Below are 19,018 nucleotides of genomic sequence, written 5' to 3'. Positions count from 1 at the left end.
GAACATTTTCTGTCCACAGAACATTGTCCATTTAGATACATACCATCAAAGCTGCCTTTCTCTGTGGCAAGCTGTAACAGTTGATTGAATGTTTCAATAGAAGGCCGATATACAAAAACTCCCGAATTGAAACAGTCAGGCCAGCCTGGATCAGGTGCTGCAGAAAGCTCTTCTCTTTCAAAAAGCTCATCTATATTTGACAAAACCTAGTACATAGGAGCATTGAATGAGAGTACAAGTTTAGCATTCACCTCTAAATACTATGATGTAGCTATCTGTCTTTCCAACACATGGAAACACATGGAGCTTCACTCAATTGAAGCTGAAGTCTCATTTCGCTCTGCACTAAGTATGAGAAACATACACATACACACACACAGAGTATATTCCAGCACTCTCATTCATACATCATTCAGGCACTTGCTGAAGACAGCCGAGCCCTGACCCGTTTGGACTTAGCCTGCATCAGCAAGTGCCAGCTAAGAATGTAGGTAAGGACTCTCTGTCATCACTGATCAGCAACTTTACACAATTAGCTCCCAGACAGCCCTCTTCCAAATGCAAGATACCCCAGTTAATAATGGCTTGTTATACTTTATCCACCTCCTTTGTGGGACTGTACTTTCCAGTAATGGAGAAACATTTATGATTCTCATGCAACTGCCTTACAGCAGAAATAAGAAAACTATGGTTATGGTGAGCCCTTGATATTCACAGGGGTTTAGTTCCAGGACTCCTTGTGGTTACCAAAATCCATGGATGCTCAAGTCCCATTAAACAGATTAACATAGTAAAATAGTGTCCCTTATATAAAATGGCAAAATCAAGGTTTGCTTTTTGGAATTAATGCATTTTAAAAATATTTTCTAGCTGAGGATGCTTGAACCTGTGGATACAGAGGGCCAACTGTATTACCTTCTTTCCTCCCTTGGATTATCTTATTGTATGTGCTGGCAGAGAGGAAAGGTAGCCCATTAGAGTTCCCCATCCATTTCCACTTCCTGATTTCTAATAAAAGACAAGAGATCATTTAAAGCCAGAAAACAGTTGCATGGAGATGAACTGTAGTCTGTAGCTAAGAAAGCAGTTGTGCTGGGGTTTACCCCTAAGTAGACATGCACAGAACAGAGTTGTGCTCTGTATGCCTGCTGGGAAACTCTCCAAATTAGTATGACAAAAACCTGTCTTCTTTCCCCAGTTTGTTTTCAAGACACTTCCCTAAGGTCAAATTCAGCCTCCTATCTTCAAAGGCATCCTTTATTCTTGCATGGCACAAGAAACCTTGTTACACAGGCTTAGAGTTGTTTACAACAGAACATTCTACTCACTTTTATTGAGAATAGGGCCTAGGTTGCCAATATTTTAAACTTTCAAATAGGTCCACCAAAGGAAATACTTTCTAAAATACAAAAAAACATACCATTGTGTCTGCATCCATGAACACACACTTTGAATACTCTGTTAGTCCCCAGCAATGGAGTTTTGTCAGCGTAACACCAAGCTCAGGCCTTTTCAATAATGCAAGATGGGCTACATCTCCACTGTCCAAGACATCCACAAGTTTTACTTCATCAAAGACTTTTTCCAGTACTTTCCTATTGAAAGAAATAACCCAAATTACATCCATATTTAGCACCACTGTCCACACAGCTCTCTATCAATCTTCTGAGGGAGTACATTCCTGTACTAGGTTTCTGGAAGTGCAAGCCTTTTGGAATTTCTTTGGAATGTGTATGAAAGCAGTTGCCTTTTTCCTGTAGCATATTTCTAACTTAAGAGTGCAGGAGCACAGACTTCAGATAAAGCTCTTGAAAGGTGATGGATTAGTAGCACTGAAGGGCTGTCAAAGTATGTACAGGAGATGCCTACACCCACACAGACATATGGGTGAGAAAGACCTAGGAATACTCTTGGTAAGTCAGCTGGCTATTTTAAGCAGCAACAGTCAAGGAAGAAAGAGTTTTTAGAGGCTGTGAAGTAATTCCTGTGAAGCAGCTGAGGTGTTCCTCCTGTTAGTTACAGAACAGAACTGATTATGTTTACAGATGAAGTTCATGCAATACTTCATCTCTACTGTTACGCCTTATGTCTTAAATGCAAGCACTTACCTTGCTTGAAATTTGTGTACTGCTTCCTATCCATTTGCCACTTTAAATTATATGCCACTTTGCCCAGCAATGTTTGTATTTTGCAATGTGTATACCGTATTTTAAATGAGCAATCTTTCAAGTCTTTACGGTTATGAAATAATGCAGCATTCTATAAATAGGAGTCAGCAGACTTACAGGCTTTTGGTATCTCCTTTTATACTAGCAATAGCAAGTAGCATGTACATTTCTATACCACTTATCAGTGAACTAGCACTCCCTAAGCAGTTTGCAATGTGTAAGGTAATTGTCCCCAACAAGCTGAATACTCACTTTACCAACCTACAAAAGGATGGAAGGCTAGGTGGACCTTGAGCCCTACTCTAGGATCAAACTTATAATGTTGTGGCTGCACTACTAGCATTTAACAACTGTGCCACCAGGCTTTGTGGTAGTTTTATGGGACCCTGAAAAGGAGCTTGCTGCAAAAGACTTGAACTTTGAAAGAATTCTTAGCTGAGGCATTAGTTTGGAATACCTGAAGTGAACAGAGCTCACAGACCTTTCATATAAAAATCCACTCCATGTTTTTTTTTCTTTCGTGTCAGTGATTAAGGGTAGGATGGGTTTCATTTTGTTGCTGCTGTGGTTAAACTACAGGGAGGCAGGGACCCTTTTGTATCACTCGGTGATTATCAGCAGATATAGATACTAGCATCTACCCATCATGGCTATCTTGAACAATATAGCCATTTAACATTTATCAAAGCCATTTATCGTTACTTGCATATATTTTCTGGAAAAAACAGTCAAGGTATTCTTTATATAAAATATATATAACTTAAAATAAAAATACACACACACATACATTTTTGATGGGAAGGTTTTATCCAAGTAATGTGATGTGCTGTTTTAATGCTTAATTATTTTTTTACTGTTTTCAACTACGCTGTTTTAAATCTATGTTTTAATGTTGGTAATATTTAATTATTTTTTTAACTTATCAATGTTTTAGCTCTGTCTTTTTTTCCGTTTTTTAATATATTATAACCCACTTTGAATCCCATCGTGGGAGAGAGATATAAATCCTGGAAATAATCAACCAATCAATTAATATAATAAACAACACTTCTTTCACAAAAAGAGAAAAAGAATATCTTATGGCCTAAAACTGAAGAATTTTTAAATATCAATCGTATCTCATCAAATGCCTGGGAGTAGGCATTAAACCAATTGCAAAAAATTTGATAATATTGAGGCTTGACTTGTAAAAAGAGTTTTAAATATAAAAATGATTTTTTTTTTGTATCAAACAAAAGGATTTAGATTTTGGAAAGCTAGACTAGATACACAAGTGCATTTTCAGTAAGATGAACACAAGAATAAAAGCTATTTCACTATTTCAAACATTATTTCAGGAGATATTTATTTATTTTCCCCACTACAAAGGCCACTAAAAAGGGAGGGATCTCTTTTCTGAACAAAAAAGACTAACAAAAATCACTTTAATGTTTCTATCAATCTGTAGTTTCAAGCACTGTCTCTATAGAGCTTTGAAAGCTGAGACAGCCAGCAATAATCTTTGAAACATCTCTTAAAATTCAGAGCCCCTAAAAATGTAATGCCGCAACAGCAGCACATGAGGGAGGCTTCTCGTGTTACTTTCATGTTGTCAAAGCATTTCCAATACTGTTCCTTCCCTCATTAGAAAAATTAGACTCAAATGTTCTGAACTACAGAAGAGTCCACACTATTGCCACTTCTCAACACACCCTATGCAACATTAACCTATAAACTCTAGGAAGACTAATGCTGCAGATGCTGCAGTGAGTATAAGAATTTGAAGAACTCAATGTTTAGAATATTAATTCCTGAAACTTTAGCTCAATTTTTAGCTTTGTGGCTTCTACATGAACTGAAGATAATGCAGGGGAAGGAACAGTGATTAGGCAAGTTGAATAATAATAATAATAATAATAATAATAATTTGTTTTATTTATATACCGCTATTCCAAAGACCATAGCGGTGAACAGCAAGTAAGCTAATTTGCCCCCAACAGTCTGGGTACTCATTTTAGCGACCTCGGAAGGATGCAAGCCTGAGCCGAGCTTGGGCCCTTTTGCTGGTCTTGAACTCACAACCTTGTGGTTTTGAGTGAATGGCTGCAGTACAGGCATTTAACCACTGCGCCACCAGGGTGCAGTGGTTAAATACACATAGATGTAGACACATAGACGTAGACCTAATTTTAAGCCCAATGGAGTATCTAGAAGGAACTTTCATGCAAGGCATTCACGTACCTGATTTTATAGGAAAAGACTAATTATACATATTAAGCATTATTTCTTGTAACAGCATCTTAGTCCTCCATACATAGTTTTGATCTTTTCCCTGACAGACTGAACTGCATTTTATTAATTATGTAACTTCTATTTTATCCTGTACTTAAGATGAATAATTGCTTCAGCCTTTGTACAACAGTATTTTGTTTTTTGGACAGCCATTGCCATTCTACCCATTTCTAGTGTCCCTTCCGAAACAGAGATTTATACCTTGAGGGTGTGATCAGAGGCACCTTGACTATGCTGCAAGTTATGTTGGATCTTCTGATCTACGTATTTTAGATGTGGGAAAGACTGGTGCCGAGTCTTGTCTTTTTTTCTTAATATCAAGTCTTTATGTAGTTCTCAAAGCCTAAATATCCTAAAGGCACCAGATCCTGTCTGATTTTGATAGCTAAACAGAATCAGTTTAGTACCTGCATGAATGACCACCAATGAATACAGTACCAGGTGCTGCAGGCTATATTTCAGAGAAAGGAAGTGGCGAGTCCACAACTCAGTATTTCCTACCTAAGAATACCCTGTGAAATTCATGGGGTCACCATAAATTGACAGGGGAATTGAAGGTGCACATGTGCTCATGCACACACATCTTTTTGTTTTGCCTTAGAATACTGGTGGATCTCTGGGAATCTGGACATGCTACAGAGCCAGTTGGTGTTTTTGTTGTTGTCTGTAATCCATGCAGAAGTCAGTGCCCAGGAAACATGAAGGTATGCATTTAGGCATAACCACTTAGTAGTGCTGGATATGAAAATACAAGTAAATGGTCTTGGTACAATTTCGGTTTTGTCACATTAAGTAATGAAAATCTCCCCCTCCACCTTTTTGGTGGGGAGGAGAAGGGTTTCCAAATGACATCAACACCAGTGGCTTAGTAAATAAATTATGAAGAACAGGCTAGCTATTTCTATTTATCTAAAACTACAATTAAGCCACATTTATTTGTTAGGGGCTAAACTATTCATACCACATGTCACACATAATCTTACCTCATTGGGTCTGAAACATGTGGAGTGATCAGCACCGTCAACCTCCTTGTTGTTCTGTAGTTTCGTAGTGACGATCCCAGTACAAGTGCTCCTTTTACATAGGAATCATTTGTGGCTAACGTCACAAAAGACTGGTCTTAAGAAGAAAAAACACACAAGTCATGTTAGCAGTTAAGTAGTTGCAAAGTTAGGGAGTACGCTTTCAGTGCCACAGTGTGTTCTAAAACCCATGAACTTGTATATATAGTCATTGGGGACTAAATCTCACAGAATCCAAGATTGTGGAAACTGGAGTCCCAAAAGTAACGTTTTCTAGCTTTGCTAAAGCCCTTGTCACTTTGCCTACTGTGGCAGTTGTTTCTTAAATCACCATCTAATTATCAGACTAAACAGAATCTCCCCTTTTGGCTACCTTTTATATCTGAATATTTCATTGCTAAAAGACAACAGGAGAGAAGGATTGCTTTTAAATCCTGTTTGTGGGCTTCTCATAAGTACCTGGCTGGACACTATTGGAACAAGATATGGGACTACAAAGTTCCTTGTTTGTTGCTCCAGCAAAGCTTTTATTTTAACTTTGTTCAACATGCATAATGCAAAACATTTCCATCTCATCAATTTATACTCATTTTCAACCTGGACAGAGTTCCCAGAATGCAATCTACACAATAAACAAGAACTCAACCCAGTTTACCAAGGATCAGAATATACCTCCTTTACCTGGTGCACTTAAAATTTAATTTTTTTAAAGCAAAAAGTGCTAAATTGGCTAGATTACTAGGAAACAGTCCTAAAAGTGCTTGTTTTCTAGTTTGCAGACTGGTAAAATGGCAAATAGTCAATGCATTTAATATTTCTGGATATAACATACTACAAATTAGTACATGCTTGAATCTTGCTAAATCATGTACAGCATTCCTACTTTTCAAGTTGCACATTTACAGGAGTACACAGAATCATAATTCCTTAATTCCAGTAATAGTTCAATGTTTCCGCCAGCTTTAACAGGTCAATAGCTGATATTCTATAATTATACCAGCTTTTATTTATTCACTCTTACTGAAATGATTAAAAGTTTCAGATATTTATAGTTATCCATTTCAAAATATCCCATGTTTTGTTCCTGGACTACCGGTATTTTGCATATTGAATAGCATTAAATGTCTGCTACTATATGGAATGAACCTCTTTTTACATACACCCAGCAGTTCCTAAACCCTTGAACTTCTGCAGGACAGAGGGTTAGAAACATGAACATGGTGGCTGGAAGAGTTTGCGAATAGTTCTCTCTCTGGCCATATTTTTTTTTTAATTCATAGGACTGCTACAAAATATACAAACTTGAAAATATGAAGTGTGAGAATTAAGAATGTGTATATGATTATGTTACTATTTACACTTAGATCCTCTTGACACTACTCTGAGTTCCTGTGGCTTTAACCAGTCATGCTTAATACTGTTTGGCATAAAAGGAAACCACGAGATTATTAGGAAAGCTGTGTAGCAACTGAGATTTTGCAAGTTACTAGAACCTGAACTTGTAATAAGAAACTGAACTCAGAACAGCACTTTTAGGAATTCCCCTGAACATGTGATACTTGTTGCTTAAGCACAGGCGAACAATGTCACCGTCTTTAATCTTGTATCACAACAGATTAATGCAGTCTGGAAATATTTTAGAGCCCCAAAAATCTATAAATATGAATAGATAATTAGAGCAAAACTTTCAAAATTTTACGAGTTTCCACATTTGCCATCACAAAAGTAGAGCCCACGTTATCACTCATATATGTCTTCAAAGACAAAAATTACGCTATTGTTCTTGCAAGTATTGGAAAATGAATGCATCAGTCTTAACTAGACTCAAATCACAGGGAAGTATCTTGTGCAGGATAGAGTCACCCATCAGTCTAACTTCTGCTGCCAGACCTGGAAGGGTCTCCAACACATCTTGAGAGATCCACATTGAACAATCTTCCAATAAAGACTAAGTGGTCCAAAAATCTAACACATATATGAATGTACTTTTGCAACTCAGCCAACAGTATTGAAACAGGGTCTTGATCAATCTCCTGGTTGAAAAAACTCAAGCTAAAACCAATGATGCTTGTGGCCAGTCTCATGACACTGTATGTTAACATATGACTTCCCCAATAACAGGAAGACAAGGTGTGATATGAATTAAATAAAGTAATAAGATACTTTGAATCATTTTATAAAATTAGCAATGTTAAGGTTTGCTAGGGCATAACTTACAGCAGCGAATTACATGGATACTTGTTGCTGTATGGATTCAAGTAATTTTTAATTTATGGCACCCTTAAGACATCATGGGGTTTTCTTGGCAAGATTTATTCGGACGAGGGTTTACCGTTGCCTTTTTCTGAGGCTGAGAGTATGTGACTTGCCCAAAGGGTTTCCATGGCTGAGTAGGATTCAAATTTTGGTCTCCACAGTCATAGTCTAATATGCAAACCACTACACCATGCCAGATGCTGCACCACCTCAATGTTCATGGATGTTAAAGGTAGCCTCATTGCCTATTCTTTGAAGGTTTATGGTTGTGGAAGACTGCTTTCAGATAACTGATACTTCAAACTTTAGAACACTATGCTTCACTCAAGGGAATCTGTCTGAAACACTGAGACATTCATTCATTTATTATTATTTATTTGCTTTATTTATATATAATAAGCAATCCTACTGCTTTTGTCTTGTAGAACAGCAAGCAACCTTTGCTGAGAAAGACTGGTGTCACACAACCAAAGCAGATGTACTTTGCTTGTCAGTACTGTACAGATACAAGATCAGGAGCCAATATAGGATTCTGCTTCCTGCAAAAGTGAAAGTCACTGGAAGATAAAAGCCATTTACCTAGCCAAAATGGCATTAGAACACTGAAACCATGAATACTGTATGCATACACTGGAATTATTCTCTTGGGTGAAAGTGGAGTAGGTAGAGAAAGTGTGATTATGCAAAGTACAGAACACTCAGCCTTGATTACACCCTACCTAAGAAACCATACCTTGCTTGTATACATATTTGATGAATGAAAGTGGTTTGTCTCAAACCAAGTGACTTAACTTTGATAAAAAACATGAAATGTCAAGTGTATAAGATATGCCTTGTGCCAAAACAAATCATACAAGATTTCACCAAACTTACCAGCTTCACCATGAAGCACTTTGAAACTCATTTCACTAGAAAAGAAATAGCTTTGTAGACTTATCCGTGTGCATTTAGGGTAAGGAGGAGGGAATATGCTAAGACAGCTTTGTGAACAGACAATTTGTGACCAGTACTCAAACTCTAGATACATTTGACCAGTTACAATACAAAGTAAAAACTGACAGCAAGATCCATCTTCCTGATATTATAATAATAATAATAATAATAATAATAATAATAATTATTATTATTATTTATATCCCGCCCCTCTACAATATGCGATCGGGGTGGCTTACCAAAATTAAAAAGTGTATGTTCCAACACCCTCAATCCCCTCTCTTAAAATACAATTAAATGGTGTAAAAATTAAAATATACATAAGAATAAAAAAATTTTTTTAAAATTATGTAATAAATTATAAACCGTGACTAAAGTGCAGCTGGAGTTCTTAGAGTTCTTCTGATGGCCGGAGAAACTATTTGGGAAAGACCTGCCAGAAGAGATCTGTCTTTATAGCTTTTTTAACGCTGTTTAGGGTGGTAATATGATGGATCTCATCCGGCAGACCATTCCACAATTTGGACACGACCGCTGAGAAAGTCCTGGGGGGGGGGGGTCGTGGACAGCCTTGTTTTATAAGGCTGTAGCAAATTCCTCCCTGAGGATCTAAGCGTGTGGCGAGGATTATATGGAAGGAGATGGTCCCAAAGATCAGTGTTATATGGTCTCTTCTGGATGTACCTGAAGTTTCTGGACCAAGCACTAGAGTAGCCCCATGTAGAGTGCATTACAGAAATCAGTGCATGTACTACGGTCTCAAGGTCCCTGACTTCCAGGAAAGGATGCAGCTGGTGTATCAGCCGAAGCTGATAACAGGCACTCCTGACCGTTGCACTCACCTGATTTGTCATGTGAAGCAACAGATCTAGGAGCACCCCCAGACTGCGAACACAGTCCTCTGAGGGGAGTGTAACCCCTTCTAGGACTGGAGGTTGTATCCCAATGCCTGGATTCGGAGCCGATACCGTAAATACCTCCATTTTGTCTGGATTCAGCTTCAATTTGTTTTCCCTCATCCAGTCCATTACTGCCTTAAGACAGTCATTGAGAGGAGAGGCAACCTACAAAGTTAAGAAGTAGCCATTCTTCAGCTAAATGATCAAGTGGTAATACAAAATAGGCAGCATTGCAGTCAACTGTGCTTCTAAGAGTCCTAAATCAATATGTTTTAAGTAGAGGGAGGGATCCTGTCCATAGCATGTGAACCAAGTGCTTCAAATTCCTGAAATTTTAAAAATATTTTTATTTAATTCAAAAAGTTGTATATCTATTATTATTTTAGAAGTATACCTGAGGATCTAAGTGTGCGGCGAGGATTATATGGAAGGAGACAGTCCCGTCTCCTGAATATTAAAGAATATCAAAGAAGCCCGGGCATGTCTCTAAACACCTTATTGCTTACAACCCAGTTTTTTTTAAAGCTATCTTTGATTCTGGTCCATATGTTTTGCTGTAGGAAACCTCGGTGATAATAATATGGAATTACAGTCAGCCCACTATTTCCACAGATTCTTTATCATGGATTCAACCATCCATGGCTTGAAAATATTTTAAAAAGTATATATTCCAAAAAGACTTCATTTGGGCATTTGATGTAAGGGGCACCATTTTATTATGCCATTTTATTTAACAGGACTTGAGCATCAATGGATTTTGGTATACACAGGGGGTCCTGGAAATGAACCCCAGTGGATACCAAGGGCCCACTGTATTTAAGCTTAATGGAATTATTTATATTTTGTGTTTTGTTGTGCTAATTAAAGCAATGCACAGATTATGTATTTTGACAAAGGGAGAACTACCATATATAGTTATACTGTATTTTGTATAAAGTAGGTTTCCTAATATGTACTAGCAATCATATTTTAACAATGAAACTGAATTGCCATAGATTTACAACAAACAAGTGAGTTCTGTGAAATCCTAATTTAGAAAACTCGCTGCCACAAATATGTCAGTGGTCAATAACTTAGATGAATTTGATAGGGAATCAGACAAGCTCATTGAGGACAACTGTCAATGGCCCTAGTCATGACAGCAAAATGGAACTCTCACATTCAGAAGCAAGATACACTACAGCACCAGTTGCCAAAAGTCATGAAAACAAGAATGCTATTGCCTCCATTCTATCCTTGTGGGATTCCCGGAGGTGTCAGGTTGACCACTGTGGACAAGAGGATATTGAGTGGTCAGAGATGTTATTTTTCAACTACATCTCCAAAAATAACACCAAAACTTCAATTCCACAGCCAGTATAATGATGGACTACACAGACCCTAGATCTGATCTACTTGCAAGTCTTACATTTCTGAATGAGTACACTGCTATTCCTTAACAACTTAACCACGTTATCACTGAAGAAACTATTGTCCAATGTCTTCTTCAAGTTTCATATCTAAAGTTGCATAGTTGCTAATTTTGTTCCTTCTCAATTTGTTGTTGATGTTTGAGTTTTTTCATTTTTTTAAAGATAAAGACTTCTAGCAAGAACATCTAGCTTTCCTTACAGAGATAAAAGTATATGTACAATATACGTAAGTTGATTCTCCAAAATCTGAAATATTCAAAAATCCAAACTTGTCCACGGGGTGATTGAGAAAATGATACCTTTGCTTTCTGACAATGCAATGCACACAAACTTTGTTTCATGCACAAAATTATTTTAAAAATTTGTGTATAAAATTACCCTCAGGCTATGTGTATAAAGTATATATTGGCTTGAACAGACAGGCCAAATGAAGTGGCTTCAGGCCACTTTGGAGGTGTGCTTTTTAAACAATGCATGTGTCTGAAGAGGCTGGAAGCCACACCAAACTCATACTTCATTTGGTCTGATTGTTCGGGCCCTATGAGACATAAATGAATTGTGTGTTTTATCTTGGGTCCCATCTCCAAAACCTCTCATTATATACATGCAAATTTTCTAAAATCCCTAAAACTCCAAAATCGGAAACACTTCTGGTCCCAAGATAAAAGAGACTCAATCTGAACATTATTTCTCCACAAAATCCAGTATTATTAAAACCATGATAAGAATTATTATCAGAGGACCATGTGTAAAAATAAAACCAGTTTCCAGGATTCTTTTTACTTCCACTTTACTAAGCAGCAATGATCAAAAACCTTTTAATGATATAGGATCAAGGGACTGGTTCATCATTGCCTCTTCAAGATACTGTACAATGCACGCCTCCTCCCAACCGGGAAAGAGGGATTAAACACTTACTGGGCCCTAACAGTGAGCCCATACTTGTTAAGATTTCACAAGACAACAGGGGTCAGGGTTAAGAGAGGGCACATTATCACTTAACATTAAGCAGCATATCTTTTATATTCTCAGGCTACAACCAATAATGTTGATCCAGGAAATCATAACCTCATAGTGCCATAAATGCATCCACAGGACTTCCAACTACTGGGAGCCCAATATGGTACAAATTTGAGTGATTCTGACCAATACAGTTGGCTCTCTTTATCCATGGACTCTTTATCCATGAATTTAACCATGCATGGTCTGAAAATGTTTTTTAAAAATCCAAAAGCAAACCTTACTGTTGCCATTTTAAATGAGGGACACCATTTTACTATGCCATTGTATTTAATGAGACCTGAGTATCCACGGATTTTGGTATCCATGGGGGTTCTGGAATCAACCACCGGGGGAATACCAAGGGTCCACTATGTATGTTTCATGAAACCATTAACAAGCTCCAAGAATCTAGGCAGGCCCTTTCCTGAACCCAATCTAGTCTAACTGCCACCTCAAAACTGCTCAGCAAGGTTGCTTACTGAGGGTTGAGGTAGAGAAGTAAACTTTATTCGGTGCGACAAGGTAGGCATGACAGAATCAGAATTCATTAGCTTGAACAGATTTAAATCACTCCGCTGAAGTACTGTTTTAATTATTTAAATCACCAGTGAGGAAGATTCTACTTTATCTATGTTTAATCTTAATTTTTGGTAGAAGTACATTATTAATCTAAAAGTTAATACATATCCAGAGACTTGTGTTTCACTAAAAGGTAAGTTCACAGTTAACAATTACTCTGAACTGTTTTCAGATTGATTTTCAATTAAGCAAAAGAGGAGTTCCCTACATAGGGTCCCTCGTAGCCAGACTCCACTTCCTTCTTCAGATCGATTATCTCCCCAAATTGTCTATCTTTGCACTTAAAGGGGCAAGGCTGAGTAAACACATTTCAAGTACAGCACCTGCAGAATAGGACTGATCAGGTTTATTTCCAGGAACTGTCATTAAAGAATATAATTAGGAGTCATACAAGTGGTATCTATTGAAGATCTCTTTTGAGTTAATGGCTTTTAAAATAACTGTTAAGAAAATTTTGAAATCTGATTTAATTACAAATTTACTTTGTAAAAAATCTTTCTTTAAAAAATCCCCATTGATTTTTATCAACCCCTCTGCTGTGTTCTAGCCATTAGCTCATCTATCTCATTACTTAGAAACTCTAGAAAAGCCAGAAGGCTCTCAGGTCTCCACATGGTTGAAGACAGTTTTCTAGAGCAATCACGCTGATAGCACCATTTCGCCATTTCCCAGTGACAGAAAGACATCATCAAACTGTTAGCCATGTCATGAAGGGTATCTCCAAAAGTCTTCAGGAATTCAGTGCTCTGACTCAATAAAAAGCAGATATGCCCAAGGTTTGTTAAGCTGAACTCAAATGCCAGATTCTATCATGATGTGGCTACTTGTATTCAGCACAATATGGCCAAGAGCAGTTCTAAATGTCAATCTACAGAAAAAAGGCCAGTTTATATAACTAAAATCCAGAAAACATTACTGCACAAGGGAAGGAGTGCTTCCATGTGGAAAGTACCAAAAACTGTCAGTCAAAAGGCACTGTGCAGCTATTCTATCTTCACTCCCTGATTAGTTTTCTACAAGAAGAGAAGTGATGGAAGCAGTGGTACAAGACAGCCAATGGAACTATCTTGATTGGGACATCCAGATAATGATGCCTGATGCCCATGCTTGAAACAGGACAACTGCACCCACTGACTTATTGTGATTTAATCTTGAAAAGATACCACTTACAATAAGTGGCTAAGACACATTTTCCTGACTATCATTACAACCAGTATTGGTCGATCTTTCCCTGAAATTCCATCATGTCATTAGTAGTCTAGAGGTCAGTACTGAGCTGGAATCTGGGAAATCCATTTTCAAAATCCCATTCATCCATTAAGGTCACCATTAACTGTTGGCCAGTCAATCTATCTTAATCAAAGCCAGTCCACAGAGCTGTTGTGAGGATAAAAAGTTACAAATAAAATTTCATCTATACGTACTTATCCATTTTCTCCATTTTAAACTAGCTGATTCATAAACTTCTGTGATAAGTATGCTCAATAGAGACACAAACAAAGCTGCAGCCTTTTCCTTCTTTATGTACAGTGACAGATGCAATTTCTTGCACATCTCAGTATCAGCAGGGGAGTTTATTTTTTCTAACTGCGTGGCTCTGAAATCCCAGGACAGGCTGTCCACAGCAGCATGAACATGTATGTAAGCCTTTTGTAGTAATCTCACATATATGCATGCATGTGCTGTCCAAAGCAGCACGAATACATGCATAAGCCTTCTGTAGCATATTGACATATATGCATGTGTGTGTATGTGCCTTCAGGTTACTTGGCAGCTTATGGTGACCCCATGAATTTCATAGGGATTTCTAGGCTAGGAATATCTACAAAAATTGTTTTGGTTCATTTATAAAGTTTATAAGTCACCTGTTAAAGATGGAATGAAAATGTTAGAGGTAGAAAGAGCTACCGTATACAGTTGGCCCTTCTTATACACGGATTTTTTTATACACGGATTCAAGCATATACAATTTGAAAATGTTCAAAAGCTGTATAAATTTCAAGTATCAATCCTTGATTTCCCATTTTTTATAAGCAACACGATTTTGCTATGTCATTATATTTAATGGAACTTGAGCATAACATGATTTTGTTATACACGGGGGATCTTGGAACCAAACCCCAGCGTATAACAAGGGTCCACTGTATACTCAACTATAAGTCGACCTCATGTATAAGTCGAGGGCAGGTTTGAGGGCCAAAATTATGGATTTTGGTATGACCTGTGGATAAGTTGAGGGTAAAACTTAGGGACATGTAACAAAGGATGTAAAAATGAAGCAAAGGAAAATGAAGCCAAAGAATTTACAAAATTCTGGCAGACACAATTGTTTGTGTTCTCCCTATAGGCTGGATGTATGCAAGAGTACAGATGGTTGGTGCTCCCAGGATGGACAAAGTGCTTACATTTTGCCACTCTACTCAGGGAAAGGAGGTGACCATGAATTAAAGTACAGTACAGGACTTACACTGACCCATGGATAAGTCGACCCATGTTTTTTGGGGTCATTTTTTTGACTTATACATTATATACAGTAAGTCTTCAATGAAGCATGCAAAGGAGGCAGGGAAAAATGTATTTACTACTCAGTTTCCACTGAATTATGTCTTAAACCCACAAGAACCAATCTCCCCATTTTCATAGAAGGAGCTAACACCCTGCTCACTCCTACCTGGGATGTTTTCTCTAAACACTACTTACACACCGAGATGACTGTCAGGTTGTGCAGGAAGAGATAAGGGAGGAATAGGATCAATTTGACCAAGTATCTACTTAACCACTATCACGGCTTGAGCCCCACAGCAACATGCATGGGGCCCGCTTTGCTATTATCAGTGGTAGAGATGAGAAATGTTTCAGCCTTCAAAAGTTGACAGACTGCAACTTAAACAGATATTCTGATTAAGGCTGCTGGGATTTGCAGTAAAAAAAACCACAATGGGAAGGCAACAAGTGCATACTCCTGATTGAAAGGCAGTTTTAAAGCTGCTTCTGGTCTTTCATATTTCACTATTCACTTTTTCTTTGAATAAGCAGAACACAAACTGAAAGTTACATGGTTAAAAAATAGAAGTTCAGCTCCTTAAAACTGCCAATCCCAGCATGCAACAGGAGGCTGCTAGAGGAGTCACACTGGAATAGTAGCTCTTTAAGAGCATAGTGTGATAAACACCTATGACTCTAGGGGTCAAGGTTTTGATTCCTGCTCAGTCATGGCAATCCACTGGATAACCGTGGGTGAGTCACACACACTTAGCCACAGAAAACCCTGTGATACAATTTGCCTTAGGGTTGCCTAAGTCAGAAATGACTTGAATGGCACACAACAACAAAGCTGGATGAGCTACCTTGACAGGCACAGAGAAGCTGAGGCAAGAAAACCAGCTTTGGGCCTGCAAACTCCTGATCTGGTAGTCTGACCCATTGAAGGATATCTCTTGCTGGTTAACAGCACCACCTGCAATCCAAAACAAGCCAAAAGATGCTAACAAGTTTTCAGTGGTAAGCATGTACAAACAATTAACCTTTTCTTGGGGTCCAATGTGTATTAGACAAGTCCATCTTTGTGCCAGGAAGGGGAGGGGTGGGTATAAAAGCAAATAATGCACAACCTCAGTTTTTGGCATGAACGAGAACATGACAAGCCAATTATACTACACGCTAATTGGGAGGGAAGACGAGAGCAGAGATTAGCAGGTATCATTTTTCATATGTTGACCTTTGCTAGTGCAAACGCATTCAGGGATCTCTGTTGGTCCCATTGCAAAAAGTATGAGTTCTTTAACAGCATGGTGCAGTGGTTTGAGCATTGGACTATGACTGTGGAGACCAGGATTTGAATCCCAGGTCAGCTATGGAAACTCTTGTCCAGTCACACACTCTCAGCCTCAGAGGATGGCAATGGCAAACCCCCTCTGCAGAAACTTGCCAAGAAACCCCCACGATAGGTTCTCTGCAAGTCAAAAACAACTTAAAGGTACAAAACAACAACAACAGGCAGACAGCAGAAACTGTCCTGTTTCATTTGGCTTTTGGTCCTTATAAGCAGTTACAGGATTGGGTTTGGGAACAGTTTTCATTGAAGGCAAACAACTATGTTTAAAGCACCTTTGCCTGATGAAGAAGCCAGTGGAGCTTCCAAGGCTTGCACAGGGTGGCCAGAAGTCACAAATATAAATCCATGCTTCTTAGCCAGGCTCAAAGTGGAGGACCTTTTGGAATTCCTCTTGGACAGAGGGTTGAAATAGAAGGCACATCCTGGAAAAGGAGTATGTCTGGTTACCCTGACACCATGGACAGCCAAAAGGACAAACAAATGGGTTCTGGAACAGATCAAGCTGGCAATATCCCTGGAAGCCAAGTTGACCAAACATGGCTGTCATACTTTGGTCACATCATAAGAACTCATGGAAAAAACACAACTCATTGGAAAAAGGCAATAATGCTGGGAAAGGTGGAAGGAGGTAGGAAGAGAGGAAGGCCCCATACCAGATGGATGGAATCTATTAAGGAGGTCATGGGTTTTATGGGGTTGCAGGAATTAAACAGAGCAGTGGAGGGCAGGGGGTCTTGGAGATGTCTCATTCATAGGGTTGCCATGAGTCGAGAAGGCAGTTAACAACAAAGCATAGATGATGATGATGATGATGATGATGATAATAGCACACAGCCCTTGTCTGCAACTTCAGGACAAAATGTACTGAGTGTGTGGACGCTGTGTAATGTCAGAGTGTGCTGCCGTCTGCAGAGGCTTCACAGTCAGATCAGCATCTTCAGAGCAGGAGTTGGAGGTTGCTCCAAAGCACTGCAGGGAATGGGGAAGACAAGGCAAGGAGGAGGGCAACCCCTTGCTCTCACCCCAAGCCCCACAGGCAGGGTCAGGCTGCAGCAGCCTAAAAATAGGAGGCCAAGGGAGCAGCTGGGGTCTCCCCGGATGGAGAGAGAGAGAGAGAGAGGCTGCGCCTGGGCCGCCCAGCAGCCCCGCTTTCGCTTTGGCTCCAAGACGGAAGCGCCGAGCGCAGCTGCTCCTGTTAGTCAGCCTCCCTCCCTCCCAAAACGCCGGCCTCCAGGAAAGCTGGGCTGCTGCAGCCTCTCCTCCGTCGGGAGGGAAGCTGGGGACCCGGCGCCCTCCTTTCCCCAGGCCCTGTCCTCTTCCCCTTGAGGGTCCTTGGCCTCCTGGTCACCTCTGGGTCCTTTCCCAGGACCTGTCCTCCCCTTCTCTCCCGGTCCTCCATTTTGAGCAGGGCAAAGCAGCCCCAGTTCATGTCTACAGAGGTGTTTCTGGCTCCGGGAGAGCAGGGGCTCCCTTTGCCTCCACTTCACCGCCTTCTCTCCCGGAGGGCTTCCCAAAGGGCCTCCCTTCGGGGAAGGGCTCAGAGCCATGCATTGCTATGCGAGGGGTTTAGCTTCTAGTTTCTCTCTGGCAGGAATTCCCAAAGGTCCTCCATTTTGAGCCTGACTAAGAAGCAGGCATTTTCCTCTTTATGGTCAGGGTTTGTGAAGCTGCTCTGTTTCCTGCCCAGGAGGAAGCCCCCAAAGGCCCCCGCCCGCCTCCAAATTCTGCGCAGCGGGGACTTCCTCTTCCGAGGAGTGTTTGGTGTCGCCTTCCTTTGGGCACGTCCTCCATTTTGCCCTGGAGGTCCTCCATGCCTTGGCCTCCTTCTGCAGCGCCAGAGCCCGCCCTCACTCACCTGCCATGGTGCCTCAATGCCCAGCCTCGCCTGCCAGCTGCCTCTCGCTCTCCCAGCTGCGGCCGGCGCCCCTTGCCTCGGCCTCCTCCTCGCCCTCCTTATATAGGGACAGGCGGGGTCCGGCGGCAGGGCGGGCCAGAAAGGGGAGGAGGAGGAAGAGAGAAGAGCAGGGAGGGAAGGAAGGAAGGAAGGGGAAAAGGAGGGAGGGAAGGAATGGGAAGAAGGCAGAGGGAAGGAAGGGGAAGGAAGAGAAAGTTAGACTGGATGGCTCCTTTGATTCTAAGAGAAGCAAGGAGGGAGGGAAGAGGAAGAAAGAGCAGGAGGAAAAGGAGGCAGAGGAGAGGAGGAAGAAGGGAGGGGGAAGAAAGAGGAAGTTGGACTGGATGGCCCTCTTGGTCTCTTGCAACTCTGTAAAGGAGGGAGGGGATTCAGGGAAGGGGAGGAAGAGGAAGAAGAAAGAGGAGGAGGAGGAGGAATGGACGCAAGGCTCCTGCCCAGAGCAACGCTGTGGCTCCTATTACTGAGGTGTTTTCCAAGGGGCGCAAAGGAGAGCCTTCCCTCTCCAGGGTGACCAGATGCCCTCACTTCGTTATTATTAATATTAATATTAAAGTTTATTTATATAGTGCCATAAGTTTACATGGTGCTTTAACAACCGAAATCATAAAATTAACAACAGCTCCTTTAAATAACTCTAAAACACTACAGATTAATACAGACTATCTACCGTCAAAATCAAAACCGTGAGGCCTCTACTGGGCCAGTCACAATATACAAAATATAAGT

At 40.1% G+C, this 19,018-nt stretch overlaps 1 protein-coding gene across 4 annotated transcripts in view; it reads right to left on the bottom strand.

Moving 5' to 3' along the window:
• The window catches only part of GYG1 (glycogenin 1), a 42,077-nt gene extending 23,684 nt beyond the window's left edge, over positions 1-18,393 (bottom strand). For 3 of the 4 annotated variants that reach the window (XM_042458915.1, XM_042458914.1, XM_042458916.1), the window contains exons 1-4: positions 18,233-18,392; positions 5,423-5,558; positions 1,421-1,595; positions 44-206 (exon numbers count right to left, since the gene is read on the bottom strand). In XM_042458915.1, the coding sequence (XP_042314849.1) occupies positions 44-206; positions 1,421-1,595; positions 5,423-5,558; positions 18,233-18,239 (481 nt within the window). In that variant the 5' untranslated portion in view covers positions 18,240-18,392. Of the gene's footprint in view, positions 1-43; positions 207-1,420; positions 1,596-5,422; positions 5,559-18,232 lie in introns of all 4 variants that reach the window. The other variant, XM_042458913.1, reaches the window with a different exon arrangement.
• Between the last annotated feature and the right edge of the window lie 625 nt (positions 18,394-19,018).

The sequence above is a fragment of the Sceloporus undulatus genome, chromosome 3 (assembly GCF_019175285.1).
Source record: "Sceloporus undulatus isolate JIND9_A2432 ecotype Alabama chromosome 3, SceUnd_v1.1, whole genome shotgun sequence".
NCBI lineage: Eukaryota > Metazoa > Chordata > Lepidosauria > Squamata > Phrynosomatidae > Sceloporus > Sceloporus undulatus.
The sequence above is the reverse complement of the archived record's forward strand: the minus strand, read 5'-3'. Positions and strand labels throughout refer to the sequence as shown.